The following is a 16361-nucleotide window of genomic DNA, read 5'->3' on the forward strand; positions in this document are numbered from 1 at the left end:
GTACATTAATTCTTAAGAAATATTGCATGTTTTTTATGTAAAAATTTATTTTTGTGTATGTTAGGATAGTTTCAAACATTTGATGTCAGTCTAAGGATGCTGGTAACAACCGATTTTGTCGGCCGGCCGACCGACCGATGGCTAGCGCGCTGGGCCTTTTAGGTTAGGCCGGGATAATTCTCCATAAAAACATGTCAAAACATGGTCTACCAAAGGAGGCCCCAAGGATAATTCTCCATAAAAACATGGCCACGTTTTCATTGCTATAAACACATTGCAAATCAATCCGCAGCAAAAGAAAGCTTATGGTATAGCCAAAACTATGTACATTAATTCTTAAGAAATATTGCATGTTTTTGATGTAAAAATTTATTTTTGTGTATGTTAGGATATTTTCAAACGTTTGATGTCAGTCTAAGGATGCTGATAGCAACCGATTTTGTCGGCCGGCCGAGCGACGACTGACGGCTAGCGCGCTGGGCCTTTTATGTTAGGCCGGGATAATTCTCCATAAAAACATGTCAAAACATGGTCTACCAAAGGAGGCCCCAAGGATTTTGTAGCTCCTCTGGAGGCCCTTGTGTTTGGTCGGCTCCGTTGCATGGGCTTTTCTCACTGCTTGCGTTTGTACGTTTTTTTTGCGAAACACGGTACATACGTAGACACGTACATATACGCATATACATTCATTTATATGAACGCACGCACGCACATCCTACCCCTATGAGCACCTCCGAGAGACTGCGTCCAAGAAATTTCATCCAACGGATCTTGAGATTGACGAAGTCACTACAGGCGCATCGCTGTCGATGAAAATGTCGCCTCCCACTAAAAAATATTCCGCCTTTAATGAGACACCAAGGTGTTGAACCTGGAGTTTGAACTCTGGTGTGCCAGGGGTGCCACTGTCCTCCTAAGAGCATCTCTAGTAGAGCACAAAAAAGTGCAAACCGAAAAAGTGGTTTTCAGTCTTCCGAAAAAGTAAGTTCGTTCGATTTTGGCAGTGGCGCAAATCATAAACCGTAAAATTGGAACTGAAAAGCGGAATTCGAAATGGCGCGGGTAAATTAGGCGATGATCATAGTTCAATATGAAATTGATGCTCCGATTGAGCATCAAAACTTACATTGTCGACAAATTAAACCTACATTACTGGTACACCGGCGAGCGCTACCTAGCTAAAGCAAAATGCGGCCAATATAGTGACCTACGTGCGTGGCGGTGCCGGTGGTGGCGCAGCGTGTCAGCGGCAGACGGCGCCGACGCTATCGTGGACGTTGTTCACGCGTCGTCGGCGTCAAGCTCGACTATTTCGAGCTTGACGCGGTGGACGCGGGCCTCCTGGCGGGCCGCCTCGTATTGACGGACCTGGCGGATGGCATCCGCCTCCTCCCGACAGAAGCGCGCGCGAGCCTCCGCCTTGCTGACGGCCTTGGTCTGGGCGAGGGCGGCCTCCTCCTCGTCGCTGCCGTGGTCGTAGTCCCCGGCGGAGATGGTGGGCGACCGCGCGGGGACGAGGTCTGCGTCGTCACTGCTATCCGCGACGGGGGCGCGCCTTGACTGGCTGGACGATGATACCTCGCCGGCGTTGCCGTACCTGGCGAGCTTCCCTGGGGGCGTGAGCCCCCAGTTCGTCCACCGGCGGGCGCTGCGCTTGCGTGCGCCCTCCGACCGGTTCCATTTGCGCCGCTCCGTGTCGGTGCGGAAGACGGGCGGACGCGGCGGCGAGTCACCGCCGCCCAATCCAGCGCCACTGCCGTCGGAGCCGCCACGGGACGCCATCGCGCACCGGCGGGCACTGGATCGCTGCCTGGGGTCGCTGGATTGCTCGCCGGAAATGGTGCTTGGTGGCGGCGGAGGGAGAGGAACGGCGGAGGGAGTAGGGTTTGCGAACCGAACTCCCGTCTGCTAACCCTTTTAATACGGGGCGTGCGAGGAGTTACTCGGGCCCCTGAACTTCTTTTACGGGCCGGCCCATCTTTTTGGGCTCCGTTCTACGACAGATTCAGCCCGAACCCGTAAATCCGTCGGAAAAGTTCAGTTCCGGCGGGATTTACGGGCTCTGTTAGAGATGCTCTAACCACCCAACCACATGTTGGTTTTCCCAAAAGCAACACCCACCACACTTGGCCATTCAGCTAAATAGTGATACCTGCATGGGTGTGTATGTACGAATAGTATAGTCGCTTGTCCTAGTCATATGAGCCAAGGACGTCTCCTCTCTCCCCCACTTTAGCAGGAGAGGCGATTTTTCGATCCCCCCGTCTGATCCACCTCTTCCCCGTTGATTCGTCAGATCTCTCGCCCTCCGGCGGCCGCTCCGGCGGCGGGAGGGCGGGGGATCCCCGTCTCACGGGTGTATATATGGTAGGGTTAGGTGGGTTTCCCGCCGGCGGTGCCGTGGAGGAGCTCGGGTCGCCGGAGTGGGTTTTGGTGCAGGTGCGTGGTTCCTCTGACGGTGGTGCTCGGTGGAGCTCTGCGGTGGCGCGCCTGCTTCATCCACACTCGCGGATCGGCGGATCCGCGCTGTGTGTCTTCTCCCGTTCTAGATCCGTGCGGTGGCGGATCTGGAAGTTGAAGTTCCTGAAGAAGGCGATGGGGTGCTGTGCGGCGGAGCTGAAGATCCATGGCGTTACCCCTTCGGGGGCGGTGAGTTGGAACTTCCCGTCTGCTAGGGAGCTGAGTTCGTCGATCCTTGGCGTGTGGACGATCAATGGCGGCGGCGCGTTTCTCTCTCGTCTTGGTTGTAGGCGAGGCCGGAGCCCAGTAGGGTGTCGTTGTAATTTCCTTCATTTTCTGGGTTTTTCTGTAAGTTCTCAGTATCAATGAATCGTCTTCTTCCTCGCAAAAAAAAAGAACAGTTTAGTCGCTTTCCTTAGCCCGGTCACGCCGTGTTACCTACTTACCTTTTGTCCTTAACCCTACTCCTCTGTCTACAACGCTTATCGCCACTCGTCAGCGGGACTAGCTAGTTTTTGTATCCGGAACGATATGAGCATAAAATGTGATTTTTCCCTTTAAGTTCCATGCCTCGAGCTTTCGCGATCAAACTCGAACGGTTCCGTTTTGTACGTACAAAGCCATGGACGCAAGCTGTGCCACGTCGACGTCGCCGGCTTCAGCTTGCATGGACGTTGGTGGGCAACCACGGGCGCGTGTGGCTGCTAGTTCTGTCCGTATGGGCGTTACGCGTACGGACGAATTCTTCAGTACCTCTAGCTTCCATCCTAGGCGCAAGACATCGCCTTGCCCAGGAGCAAGACATGCACGTCACATTTGTTTTTGATTTTTTCCAAAACTAGCGCAAATGCAGGGTTAATGTTAATTTTGTTTGTTATTTTTGTGTTTCGAGTATATATATTTATATGTAATATGTATATTTAAAAATATAAACAATTCTATCTAACCAAGAACAATACAAACTCAAGTATTAATTAAAATGGGACCACCTCTAGGAAATATAGTGGAATCATAGCATACAATAAAACTATGCTAAGAAAAAAAATATCGCACTAAAAAGAGGTGTCAGTTCTTCACCCAACCCAATCATATCGGTTGATTCAGCACGTCAAGAGTTATTCACTCACTCAACAAGTAAGCTTAACTAATTTTGTTAGGAAAGTGGATGCACAACCCAACCACCCAGGTTTAACTCCTCACCACATTCCTTTTAAAAAAACTGTTTGCACCCATCTAGTAATGTAAGAATCACACAATTCCCAGTATTTATGTGTAATTGATAATTTAGTTAATAATATATGGACTACATGATACTACAATGATAACAATTGGCCTCGATATTAGTCTTATCAAGTAGAACAAACCTATGATAGTAAGGGAAAGCAAAGCTACATCAAAGTCAAAGTGAGCTTAACAATGAAGGCAAGCCTACAACAGGAAGAGAAAGTGAAACTACATCAATGTCAATGTAAGCTTCAACCAAAAACACAACAACTTCAAAGTTTCAATCTTGTCTCTAGTTGGCTCCTGAGGGCCCAAATCTTTCATTTGTGGAACAGCTCAGTGGCCACCGCGGCGAGTGTTCTAGGTACAACCAGAGGGCGCTCATTTCTGTTTCTTTTTGCAAACCTTCACATTCATCAATCTGTCGATGAAATAAGTACATCAAAGAGGTGGGGCCATATAGGAGGATCCCAAAAAAACAAGCCATACCAACCGCTATATAAGTTTCTTCTAAATTCTAGAAAACGATGCTACCACTCAATACATTGAGTCATGTTGGCAGGAGTTAAAGGAAAATGAAAAGCACATTGAACTATTTTTAAAATGGAGTGTGCACATCACATATACACGCAGGTGATCAATGTCATTTTCAAAGCTGAATAGGCACTTCCTTTTTCATTGCGCCATCTTGTATGTGGTACAGTGTCTCTTGTCAGAACACATACTAGGAGAATGAAGCAGAGACAACACCCTTTTTTTGAAGGAATCTTGAATTTCGAAACAAACCTTCAAGAAGATATTAGTATATGATAATGAAACTACATAGAAGAATCTAACATAGAAACCTTTAGTAGGATTGGGTAGCCGTGTAGAAGCATGTTCTTCATCCGTAAATGTGTTGGTACTCACTAGACTTGTCATAGTTACCCATAGATTCAAATATCTCTTCTAACATAAATAAATCCAGTCTCTTAGGATAGTACAATATTCATTATATTCTCCTTTTATAGATAAATCTCATACATAGCGCCAATTTTGTGGGACAATGGTTCATCCCCAATCAAAAATCTTCCTAAATTATGGTTCTTTTCCCATCTTTTTTTCCTTCTGCAAGCAGGAAGGTAAACGTCTTTTACTAGCATTATGGAGTTCTAGGACTAAGATTTGTTCAGTTTATTTTGCATGAAATAGTGTAATTGTGAAGATAGTTCCTCTCAAAAATCATTCTAGCTATCTCCCACATTCTCCAGTATATAGATCCATTTATTCAACAACTTAGGATCATAAGGGCGATTAAGAATACCTAGTCTACCTAAATCAATAAGCTTTACCATGTGATATTTCTTATTTCACATATCTACATGCAATATATTTCTCTTCTTAAAATAGTCCATTTTGTACTCTACACCTTTAGGAATGTCATAAAGGACATCATATAAATGACACTAGTGCAGAATACCATACCAATGTCGTGGCAAAATTGTTACTGGTGGTGTGCCACGCCACTAGGGCTGCAACAAGTACCGGTGTGTACTAGTGGTGTGTTCGCGATAGTATATGATACGTCTCCAACGTATCCATAATTTCTGATGTTCCATGCTTGTTTTATGACAATACTTACATGTTTTGCTTGCACTTTATAATGTTTTTATGCATTTTCTGGAACTAACCTATTAACAAGATGCCGAAGTGCCAGTTCCTGTTTTCTGCTGTTTTTGGTTCCAGAAAGGCTGTTCGGGCAATATTCTCGGAATTCGACGAAACGAAGACCAAACATCATAATTCACCGAGACGGACCAGGACACCGAAGGGGAGTCGGAGGAGGCACAGGGCCCCCACACCATAGGGCCGCGCGGGCCAGCCCCTGGCCGCGCCGGCCTATGGGGAGGGCACCCTGTTGCCCCTCCTGCGCCGCCTCTTCGCCTATATAAGCCCTTTCGACCTAAAAACACGATACCAATTGACGAAACTCCAGAAAGACTCCAGGGGCGCCGCCACCGTCGCGAAACTCCAATTCGGGGGACAGAACTCTCTGTTCCGGCACCCTGCCGGGACGGGGAAGTGCCCCCGGAAGCCATCTCCATCAACGCCACCGCCTCCGCCATGCTCCGTGAGTAGTTCCCCCATGGACTACGGGTTCTAGCAGTAGCTAGTCGGTATTCTCTCCTCCATGTACTTCAATACAATGGTCTCATGAGCTGCCTTACATGATTGAGATTCATCTGATGTAATCGGTTTTGTGTTTGTTGGGATCCGATGGATGATACATTATGATTAGTCTATCTATAAAGTTTGTGAAGTTATTGTTGCTGCAATCTTGTTATGCTTAATGCTTGTCACTAGGGCCCGAGTGGCATGATCTTAGATTTAAGCTCTATATGAATTGCTTAGATTGTATCTACAAGTTGTATGCACATGTCACTGTCCGGAACCAATGGCCCCGAAGTGACAGAAATCGGGACAACCGGAGGGGATGGCGGTTATGTGAGGGACACATGTTTTCACGGAGTGTTAATGCTTTGCTCCGGTACTCTATTAAAAGGAGTACCTTAATATCCAGTAGTTTCCCTTGAGGCCCGGCTGCCACCGGCTGGTAGGACAAAAGATGTTGTGCAAGTTTCTCATTGCGAGCACGTACGACTATAATTGGAAAACATGCCTACATAATTAATGATCTTGATATTCTTTCTTAATGCTTTGATTCCTGTCAATTGCCCAACTGTAATTTGTTCACCCAACACTTATCACTTGTTATTGGAGAGTTACCACTAGTGTAGATCGCTGGGAACCCCGGTCCATCTCTCATCATAATATACTTGTTCTACATGTCATTGGAAGTAGTATCAACTATCTTCTGGTGCCATCGCTCTCATATTGCTATTACTACTGATGTGTTACTGTTACTATTGCTCTCATATTACTGCTACTTTCACATCACCCCTGTTGCTAGTGCTTTTCCAGGTGCAGCTGAATTGACAACTCAGTTGTTAAGGCTTATAAGTATTCTTTATCTCCCCTTGTGTCGAATCAATAAATTTGGGTTTTCCTTCCCTCGAAGACTATCACGATCCCCTATACTTGTGGGTCATCAAGACTGTTTTCTGGCGCCGTTGCCGGGGAGGCATAGCTCTACTCATAAGTTCACCTGGGGAGTACACTCTACCTCTTTCTCTGTTTTATTTTATTTTGTTTTGCTTAGTTTACTTTTGTCTAGTTTATTTGTGCTTAGTTTATTTCTGCCTAGTACTATTTTTCTTAGTTTATTTTTGTCTAGCTTATTTTTGTCTTGTTTTACTTTTCCTATATACCCAAAAATCCATAAAAATTTGAAAAACCAAAAAATTAAAAACTGCTGTTATGGGAGAACCTACAACCTATTTGGAGCTCATAGAATGTTATAATAATTATAGAGAATCAAGAACTGGTAAAATAATGAGTGCTATGATAGAAAAATTGAATACAATGGCTAGAATCTTGCTTAGACGCCATGATATAAACTGTTGCTCTCAACAGGATACTAAATATCTTAAATTTCAATGTGGCTTTAGTGAGGAATTTTTAATTGAGAACTATAATCGGAATTTCTATATTCATTATGGGTTCGAAGAGGTAGAACAATTTGTCTTATTTATGGGAGCCTCCGAGATAGAATCCTTCATGGTTGAGAATTATGAAACTTGTGCTATTTGTAAGGACCTTAAAGATTATGTCTCTACTATCCTTAATTCTTGCATAGAATGCTACAGTAGGAATCCTTATATCATTGATTATAAAGAGAGACTCATTAATGCACAAGAATGCACTCACAATTTGCAGGAACCTGTGGAAGAAGAAATTGATGAACCTGAAAGCTCATTGGATGAAAAAGAGGAGGAAATTGATGAACCCGAAAGCTCATTGGATGAAAAAGAAGAGGAGAGCGACGAACAAAAGGAGGAAGAATGGATTAGCTACCCATGCCAACCTTCTAATGAGAGTAACTCTTTATCTCTTACACTATTTGATTGTCCTCCATGCTTACCGAAAGAGGTTGAATGTTATGTTCCTGTGGATTCTCTTGAAATATTTCCTATGAGTAATACTTGTGAGAATAATTATGCTACTGCTATTTATGATAATCCATGCTACTTTGATAAATCTTATGATAATGCTTTGTTTGTGCCTGATGTCGAAATGCATGGTACTAAAGAATTTTGCTTGGCAAATGTTTATGATAAAGCTCTAGATGATGGTCCTATGTTACTTGATAATATTAATTGTACTACTAATGAAAATGGGATTGGAGAGTTATTGACTTTATCTATATGTCCCATATCTCTTGAGATTGATCAACTACCTTGTTATATTATTAATAAAAGTAAGTTTGAAAGTTTTAATTCCACTATTCTTGAACTTGATAAAAATTATGTGTTTGGAAATCATGAAAAGTATGCTGCATGTGATAGTTATATTGTTGAGTTTGTTCATGAAGCTACTGAAAATTATTATGAGAGAGGAAAATATGGTTGTAGAGATTTGCATGGTACTAAAACACCTCTCTATATGCTTAAAATTTTGAAGTTACACTTGTTCTATCTTCCTATGCTTGTTACTTTGCTTTTTATGAACTTATTTATTTACAAGATTCCTTTTCATAGGAAGCATGTTAGACTTAAATGTGTTTTGAAATTTCTTCTTGATGCTCTCTTTTGCTTCAAATACTATTTCTTGCGAGTGCATCGTTTAAACTGCTGAGCCCATCTTAATGGCTATAAAGAAAGCAACTTCTTGGGAGATAACCCATGTGTTATTTTGCTACAGTACTTTGTTTTATATTTGTGTCTTGGAAGTTGTTTACTACTGTAGCAACCTCCTTATCTTAGTTTTGTGTTTTGTTGTGCCAAGTGAAGCCTCTAATCGAAGGTTGATACTAGATTTGGATTTCTGCGCAGAAACAGATTTCTATCGGTCACGAATCTGGGCTGTTTTCTCTGTAGGTAACTCAGAAAAATATGCCAATTTACCTGCGTGTTTCCCAGATATGTACGCAACTTTCATTAGTTTTGAGTTTTCTGATTTGAGCAACGGAAGTATTTTATTAAAATTCGTCTTTACTGGCTGTTCTGTTTTGGCAGATTCTGTCTCTGTTTTTTGCATTGTCTCTTGTGGACTTTAAGCGAGGTTTTCTAGACGTAGAGGGCTGTAGCTAATATTTTACTGAGTTCTTGCAATGTGCCACTACAGGACCAAGGTGGATTCAAATTTTTTGAGTACTAACCCCTCTAATGAAGTTTATGAGAAGTTTGGTGTGAAGGAAGTTTTCAAGGGTCAAGAGAGGAGGATGATATATGATAGAAGAGTGAAAAGTCTAAGCTTGGGGATGCCCCCGTGGTTCATCCCTGCATATTTCAAGAAGACTCAAGCGTCTAAGCTTGGGGATGCCCAAGGCATCCCCTTCTTCATCAACTTATCAGGTTCCTCCCCTGAAACTATATTTTTATTCGGTCACACCATATATGCTTTACTTGGAGCGTCTGTGTGTTTATTTTCGTTTTGTTTTTGTTTGAATAAGATCGGATCCTAGCAATCCTTGTTTGGGAGATAGACACGCTCCGCTTTTTCATATGAACACTTGTTCTTCGTTTTACCTTTAATGTTCAATGATAAAAGTTGGAAGCTACAATACTTATTTGGTTGGAAAAGGAAAATGCCTCATATGTCTTGGATAATTTAACACTTGGCAATTGTTTTGAGCTCTCAAGTAGATCATGATTAAGTTTTTTTTCATGTAGTTTAAACCTATTAGTGGAGAACTACTGTAGAGCTTGTTAAAATTGGTTTGCATAATTGGTCTCTCTTAAGGTCTAGATATTTTCTGGTAAAAGTGTTTGAGCAACAAGGAAGACAGTGTAGAGTATTATAATGCTTGCAATATGTTCTTATGTAAGTTTTGCTGTACCGGTTCATACTTGTGTTTTCTTCAAACAACCTTGCTAGCCTAAGCCTTTGTACTGAGAGGGAATACTTCTCGTGCATCCAAAATCCTTGAGCCAAAAACTATGCCATTTGTGTCCACCATACCTACCTACTATGTGGTATTTCCTGCCATTCCAAAGTAAATTGCTTGAGTGCTACCTTTAAATAATTCAAAATGCTTCTCAATTTGTGTTAATGTTTTAAAGCTCATGAGGAAATATGTGGTGTTTATCTTTCAATCTTGTTGGGAAACTTTCACCAATGGACTAGTGGCTTCATCCGCTTATCCAATAATTTTGCAAAAAGAGCTGGCAATGGGATTTCCAGTCCCAAATTAATTAACCAAAATAGACACTCCTCCATGGTATGTGATTGTTGGACGGCACCCGAAGGATTCGGTTAGCCATGGCTTGAGAAAGCAAAGGTGGGGAGGAGTGTCATCATAATAAAACTAAAATAAAAAGGCACTCCTTCATGGTATGAGATTGTTGGCAGGCACCCGAGGATTCGGTTAGCCATGGTTTGTGAAAGAAAGGTTGGAAGGAGTGCCACCCAAAAATAAGATAAAATGGGAGCCGCTCTTTGAAGGTTTGTCTGGCAAGGGGGTTAGAGTACCCGCTACCATTCGTTGACAACAACATACACCTCTCAAAACTTTATTTTTATGCTCTCTTTATGTTTTCAAAATAAAAGCTCTAGCACAAATATAGCAATCGATGCTTCCCTCTGCGAAGGGCCATTCTTCTACTTTTATGTTGAGTCAGTTTACCTACTTCCTTCCACCTTAGAAGCAAACACTTGTGTTAACTGTGCATTGATTCTTACATACTTGCATATTTGCATTCATCATATTACTTTGTGTTGATAATTATCCATGAGATATGCATGTTGAAAGTTGAAAGCAACTGCTGAAACTTATATCTTCCTTTGTGTTGCTTCGATGCCTTTACTTTGAATTTATTGCTTTATGAGTTAACTCTTGTGCAAGACTTTTGATGCTTGTCTTGAAAGTACTATTCATGAAAAGTTTTGCTATATGTCATCTATTTGATTAGCAACTATAGATCATTGCCTTGAGTCACTTCATTCATTTCATATGCTTTGTAATAGTATGATCAAGGTTATGTAAGTAGCATGTCACTACAGAAATTATTCTTTTTATCGTTTACCTACTCGAGGACGAGTAGGAACTAAGCTTGGGGATGCTGATACGTCTCCAACGTATCCATAATTTCTGATGTTCCATGCTTGTTTTATGACAATACTTACATGTTTTGCTTGCACTTTATAATGTTTTTATGCATTTTCTGGAACTAACCTATTAACAAGATGCCGAAGTGTCAGTTCCTGTTTTCTGCTGTTTTTGGTTCCAGAAAGGCTGTTCGGGCAATATTCTCGAATTCGACGAAACGAAGACCAAACATCATAATTCACCGAAACGGACCAGGACACCGAAGGGGAGTCAGAGGGGAGGCCTGGAGCCCCCACACCATAGGGCCGCGCGGGCCAGCCCCTGGCCGCGCCGGCCTATGGGGAGGGCACCCTGTTGCCCCTCCTGCGCCGCCTCTTCGCCTATATAAGCCCTTTCGACCTAAAAACGCGATACCAATTGACGAAACTCCAGAAAGACTCCAGGGGCGCCGCCACCGTCGCGAAACTCCAATTCGGGGGACAGAACGCTCTGTTCCGGCACCCTGCCGGGACGGGGAAGTGCCCCCGGAAGCCATCTCCATCAACGCCACCGCCTCCGCCATGCTCCGTGAGTAGTTCCCCCATGGACTACGGGTTCTAGCAGTAGCTAGTCGGTATTCTCTCCTCCATGTACTTCAATACAATGGTCTCATGAGCTGCCTTACATGATTGAGATTCATCTGATGTAATCGGTGTTGTGTTTGTTGGGATCCGATGGATGATACATTATGATTAGTCTATCTATAAAGTTTGTGAAGTTATTGTTGCTGCAATCTTGTTATGCTTAATGCTTGTCACTAGGGCCCGAGTGGCATGATCTTAGATTTAAGCTCTATATGAATTGCTTAGATTGTATCTACAAGTTGTATGCACATGTCACTGTCCGGAACCAATGGCCCCGAAGTGACAGAAATCGGGACAACCGGAGGGGATGGAGGTGATGTGAGGGACACATGTTTTCACGGAGTGTTAATGCTTTGCTCCGGTACTCTATTAAAAGGAGTACCTTAATATCCAGTAGTTTCCCTTGAGGCCCGGCTGCCACCGGCTGGTAGGACAAAAGATGCTGTGCAAGTTTCTCATTGCGAGCACGTACGACTATAATTGGAAAACATGCCTACATAATTAATGATCTTGATATTCTTTCTTAATGCTTTGATTCCTGTCAATTGCCCAACTGTAATTTGTTCACCCAACACTTATCACTTGTTATTGGAGAGTTACCACTAGTGTAGATCGCTGGGAACCCCGGTCCATCTCTCATCATAATATACTTGTTCTACATGTCATTGAAAGTAGTATCAACTATCTTCTGGTGCCATCGCTCTCATATTGCTATTACTACTGCTGTGTTACTGTTACTATTGCTCTCATATTACTGCTACTTTCACATCACCCCTGTTGCTAGTGCTTTTCCAGGTGCAGCTGAATTGACAACTCAGTTGTTAAGACTTATAAGTATTCTTTATCTCCCCTTGTGTCGAATCAATAAATTTGGGTTTTACTTCCCTCGAAGACTATCACGATCCCCTATACTTGTGGGTCATCAGTACACGCCACTAGTGTGATAGGCCTGGGTCTTGGAACTTGTCCCCAACACTAGTGGCATGGTCCCTTCAGAGGCAACCATCGGTAGTGGTTTATTGGTGGCATGCCACTTTTGGTCATGCCACTGGTATCTATGGCTTGTTAATATGGTGAGATGTCACTCATGTTCTGGCACCTATAATCCATTATTTGCTAGTGTGAGTCTGGAACCTAAATTACATGTACAAAAACTATTAACCTTCCAACGGAGAGAAATCTCCAATGTCAACATTGAAGTTTCTTTTCCATCGTCTTTTATACCCATTTTCATTTCTTTTTTTAGAAGTTACAATAATTCCAAAATAAGTCATGTGGAAGATTGCATGTTTACATGTAAATGTGTCCTTGTATTTTTTTTCTATGGATTGACAGAAAGTCAAAGTTCCATCTTGCTAAATGTGATAAATCTTTGACATATGCTACAACTGAAGTGATATGGGTACAAACTTTGTTGACAGATCTCGTCATCAATGATCCTAATGCAATTGGTGGGGTAATAATCTTGATGCTACATATTTATCATCCAATCTTTATATGATGCTAGGACAATACATATTGAGGTGAACTATCACATTTCGTTCTTGAGATAGTTGCTAATAAGTTGTTGAACACCAGGTTCATAACTACAGATGATCAAGTTGCTGATGGGTTTACAAAGCCTTCTCAGTTTGGCAATTAGAAGCTTTTTGACGTAATCTCAACTTAAATAAATTGGGACTGATGGAGGGCATAAAATAGTGTGTGTATGTGTTTGTTGTACATCGATATGGTTAGATGAGATTGCCTAGTTGTACCTACAATGTGCGAGGTGCTATTGGACAGAGCTTTGTGCCCACCGAGACGACTAGGAACGACGCTCAAACAATAGATGTTGGCTGGCTCTGTGATTTGGCCATAGCTCAGAAGGCCGGTGGGAAGTGGCGGCGGCAGTGTACTTAGTGGTACAAGCTGCCAACACGGGGATCATGTGAGTAGAGCTGGCTTTTAAACGACGGTGAAAGTGGCAACCTACATCGGGGAAGACCTGTGCATTGTTGCTTGGGAGGCGGTGGCAAAAGTTTAACGTAGAAATGGCTAGGCCACGGCGATTTGGTGGGGTGAGGAAGCAGAGAAACACATGAGAGAGGAGTCACTAGCTTGCGGTGCCCACCAGTTGGTATCATCCAGGGCGTCACCGGAGTCCTCTTAGAGGACCAGCAGGGTGCGCGAACTACCCTTTATACAGACATGGAGAGACCCGAGTTAATTTACACGAAAAATATGGCAAACATGTAGTCTTTCCCATATCAACGTGTCATAGATATCACAACTTTGTTTTTGTGTTCTCGATTTGTCTTTACGACATTTTATGAATATGATAGTGTTGCTTTCATTGATTAAGAGGAGATAAGTAGATAACAACTTAACAGGGTTGGTTTTTGTAATGATGTAAGTGGCATAGGTGCCATTTCCAGTTTCTCGCTACCGGTGAGTTGTTGTAGGTTGAAATTAATGCCATATACATCATTTGATGTAGAGGTTAGGACATGTTTCCTTGTTTCGAATAAGGGGTTTTGCTACGTCTCAGTCAACTGAGATTTTCTTAAATCTAAGTCACTTACAGTACAAAAAAGTGCAACTGGACTGAGTTACACTTTTTTCTTTAAACTGTAGTTGCACTTTTATGAGGTGACTGAGACTTAACAAAATCTCAGTCAACTGAGACATAGACACACCCTCGAAAAAAATCTGTTGTCGCAGGCAAGCGACGATCATTCCTTGTTTGTAATTATTGGTACCAAAATGCGATGTCGATGGGGCTCGTCCATGCATCAGGTTCAATCCCCACCGCTGCGTTTGCGTTTCTACTTACCCACGTCACTCGCACTAAACAAGCAGCCAGCAGCACCTTGGTTCCCTCCAGCTCATAATGCTCCTGGCGCCTATATATGGGGGCAACTGGGCAAGGCCGTTACCCAGCTCATCGGACCACCCCCAGTCCACCAACTCAACCGCGAAACAGAACAACTGAACAATCCACATCTCCCGCCCTCCCCTGCTTCGGCAACCCACGTCCTCTCTTCTTGCTCTGTTTCATTCTCAAGCCGTGGTGAACACAACAACAAGGGTGGTCCGTATAGTGGCTATGGTGGCGATCACAGTGCCCTGCACCATCGACCAGATCCCGCTGGTCAAATGCCCCAAGGCAGCGAATGCCGCGGTGCCGACCATAGACCTGTCAGCACCAGGCGCGGCTGCGGCCGTGGCGGACGCGTGCCGCGGCGTGGGCTTCTTCCGCGCGACCAACCACGGCGTGCCGGCGGCCCTCGCCGAGGCGCTGGAGTCCCGCGCCGGGGCCTTCTTCGCGCTGCCGCACAAGGACAAGCTAGAGCACGCGTCGGCGCGGCCCTTCGGGTACGGCAGCAAGACCATCGGCCCCAACGGCGACGTCGGATGGCTCGAGTACCTTCTGCTCTCCCTCGGCTCCAGCACAATACAGGCATCCTCGCTGCCACCGTCGCTCCGGGCGGCGCTGGAGGAGTACACGGTGGCGGTGAGGGATGTGGGCACGCGGGTGCTGGAGCTGATGGCGGAGGGGCTTGGGCTGGCAGACCGGGGCGCGCTACGGCGGATGGTGGTGGACGCCGCGGGCAGCGACGAGATGGTGCGCGTGAACCACTATCCGGCGTGCCCCCTGGCGTCGGGCGTGACGGGGTTCGGGGAGCACACGGACCCGCAGATCATCTCCGTGCTGCGCTCCAACCGCACCGGGGGCCTCCATATCATGCTCCGCGACGGCTGCTGGGTCCCCGTGGCCCCCGACCCCGATTCCCTCTTCGTCAACGTGGGCGACGCACTCCAGGTAAACCACACTCACTTGCTGTCACCTTCACCGTCTACACCGTTCAGCAATCTATCTGGGATCCATTATTTAGGTTGTGTCGGTTCTTGCCTCGATCGATCGTGCAGCGTAAACCCCCACCTCATGTTCCGTACCGTGCAACTTGCACCTCAACTCATGGTCGTGCGACCACGCGTACGTAGCTAGCTCGTGGACCTGTACGACGGTCTCGCACTTTATCTGATCTTGATCTTATCTAATGGCTGGTGCACATGCACTGCACTAGTTACTGAATTTTTCTCTCATCCATTCTGATGCTGAGAACTTTTGGGTCGATCGATGGAGCAGGTGCTGACGAACGGGAGGTTCAGGAGCGTGAAGCACCGAGTGGTGGCTCCGGAGGCCGGCAAGCAGTCCAGGCTGTCGGTGATCTACTTCGGCGGGCCGGCGGCGACCCAGCGGATCGCGCCGCTGCCGGAGCTCATGCGGGACGGGGAGCAGAGCCTGTACAGGGAGTTCACCTGGGGCGAGTACAAGAAGGCCGCCTACAAGACCCGCCTCGGCGACCACCGCCTCGGCCCATTTGAGGTGCCCCAAACCGTCACCGCCGCCGTCAAAGAACCCACCAGCACCGATCGCAACTGCAGCAGCAAGGCCGTACAACCGCCGCCGCCGCCTCACGTCGCACAAGTGTACTAGCTAGATAGTAGCTTTTTAAAAAATTCCCAATATACTTAGTGTTTGCACCTTGACTTCCCAATATGCCTCCACGCTGGTCCTGCCATGCATTAAAGCCAGTACACGAATCGCTCAGCTCCCTTACTTAGCGTTTGCACCTTGACTTCCCAACTGTTGTTTGAATTATCTGCATGCAATCTATTTTGCTAGTTCAAACTGAGTGTGGCCATGCGTGCATTCATTTGGATAGGAACCGAGGCGACGAGGACGTATCCATGCATGGTGGGCTGTGCATGCATGTATTTATGGTAATCATGGAAGTGGGACTGTAACTGAGGGCAAATTAGTCCATCAAAGTACTAAAATAGCTCTACCGTCCCTTGTCTTGGTATGTGTAATTTAGCTAGAACGCTAAGTAAAACGAAACGGAGGGAGTACTAGTAAT

At 45.0% G+C, this 16361-nt stretch overlaps 1 protein-coding gene across 1 annotated transcript; it reads left to right on the plus strand.

The window, feature by feature from the left end:
- The first annotated feature begins 14387 nt into the window (after window positions 1-14387).
- LOC127327548 (gibberellin 2-beta-dioxygenase 3) lies at window positions 14388-15990 on the plus strand. The gene is made up of 2 exons (XM_051354326.1): window positions 14388-15259; window positions 15587-15990. Exons 1-2 carry the CDS (start codon window positions 14543-14545, stop codon window positions 15935-15937), a joined length of 1068 nt encoding a protein of 355 aa, XP_051210286.1. The 5' UTR covers window positions 14388-14542; the 3' UTR covers window positions 15938-15990.
- Window positions 15991-16361: the final 371 nt, after the last annotated feature.

The sequence above is a fragment of the Lolium perenne genome, chromosome 1, assembly GCF_019359855.2.
Source record: "Lolium perenne isolate Kyuss_39 chromosome 1, Kyuss_2.0, whole genome shotgun sequence".
Classification (NCBI taxonomy): Eukaryota; Viridiplantae; Streptophyta; class Magnoliopsida; order Poales; family Poaceae; genus Lolium; species Lolium perenne.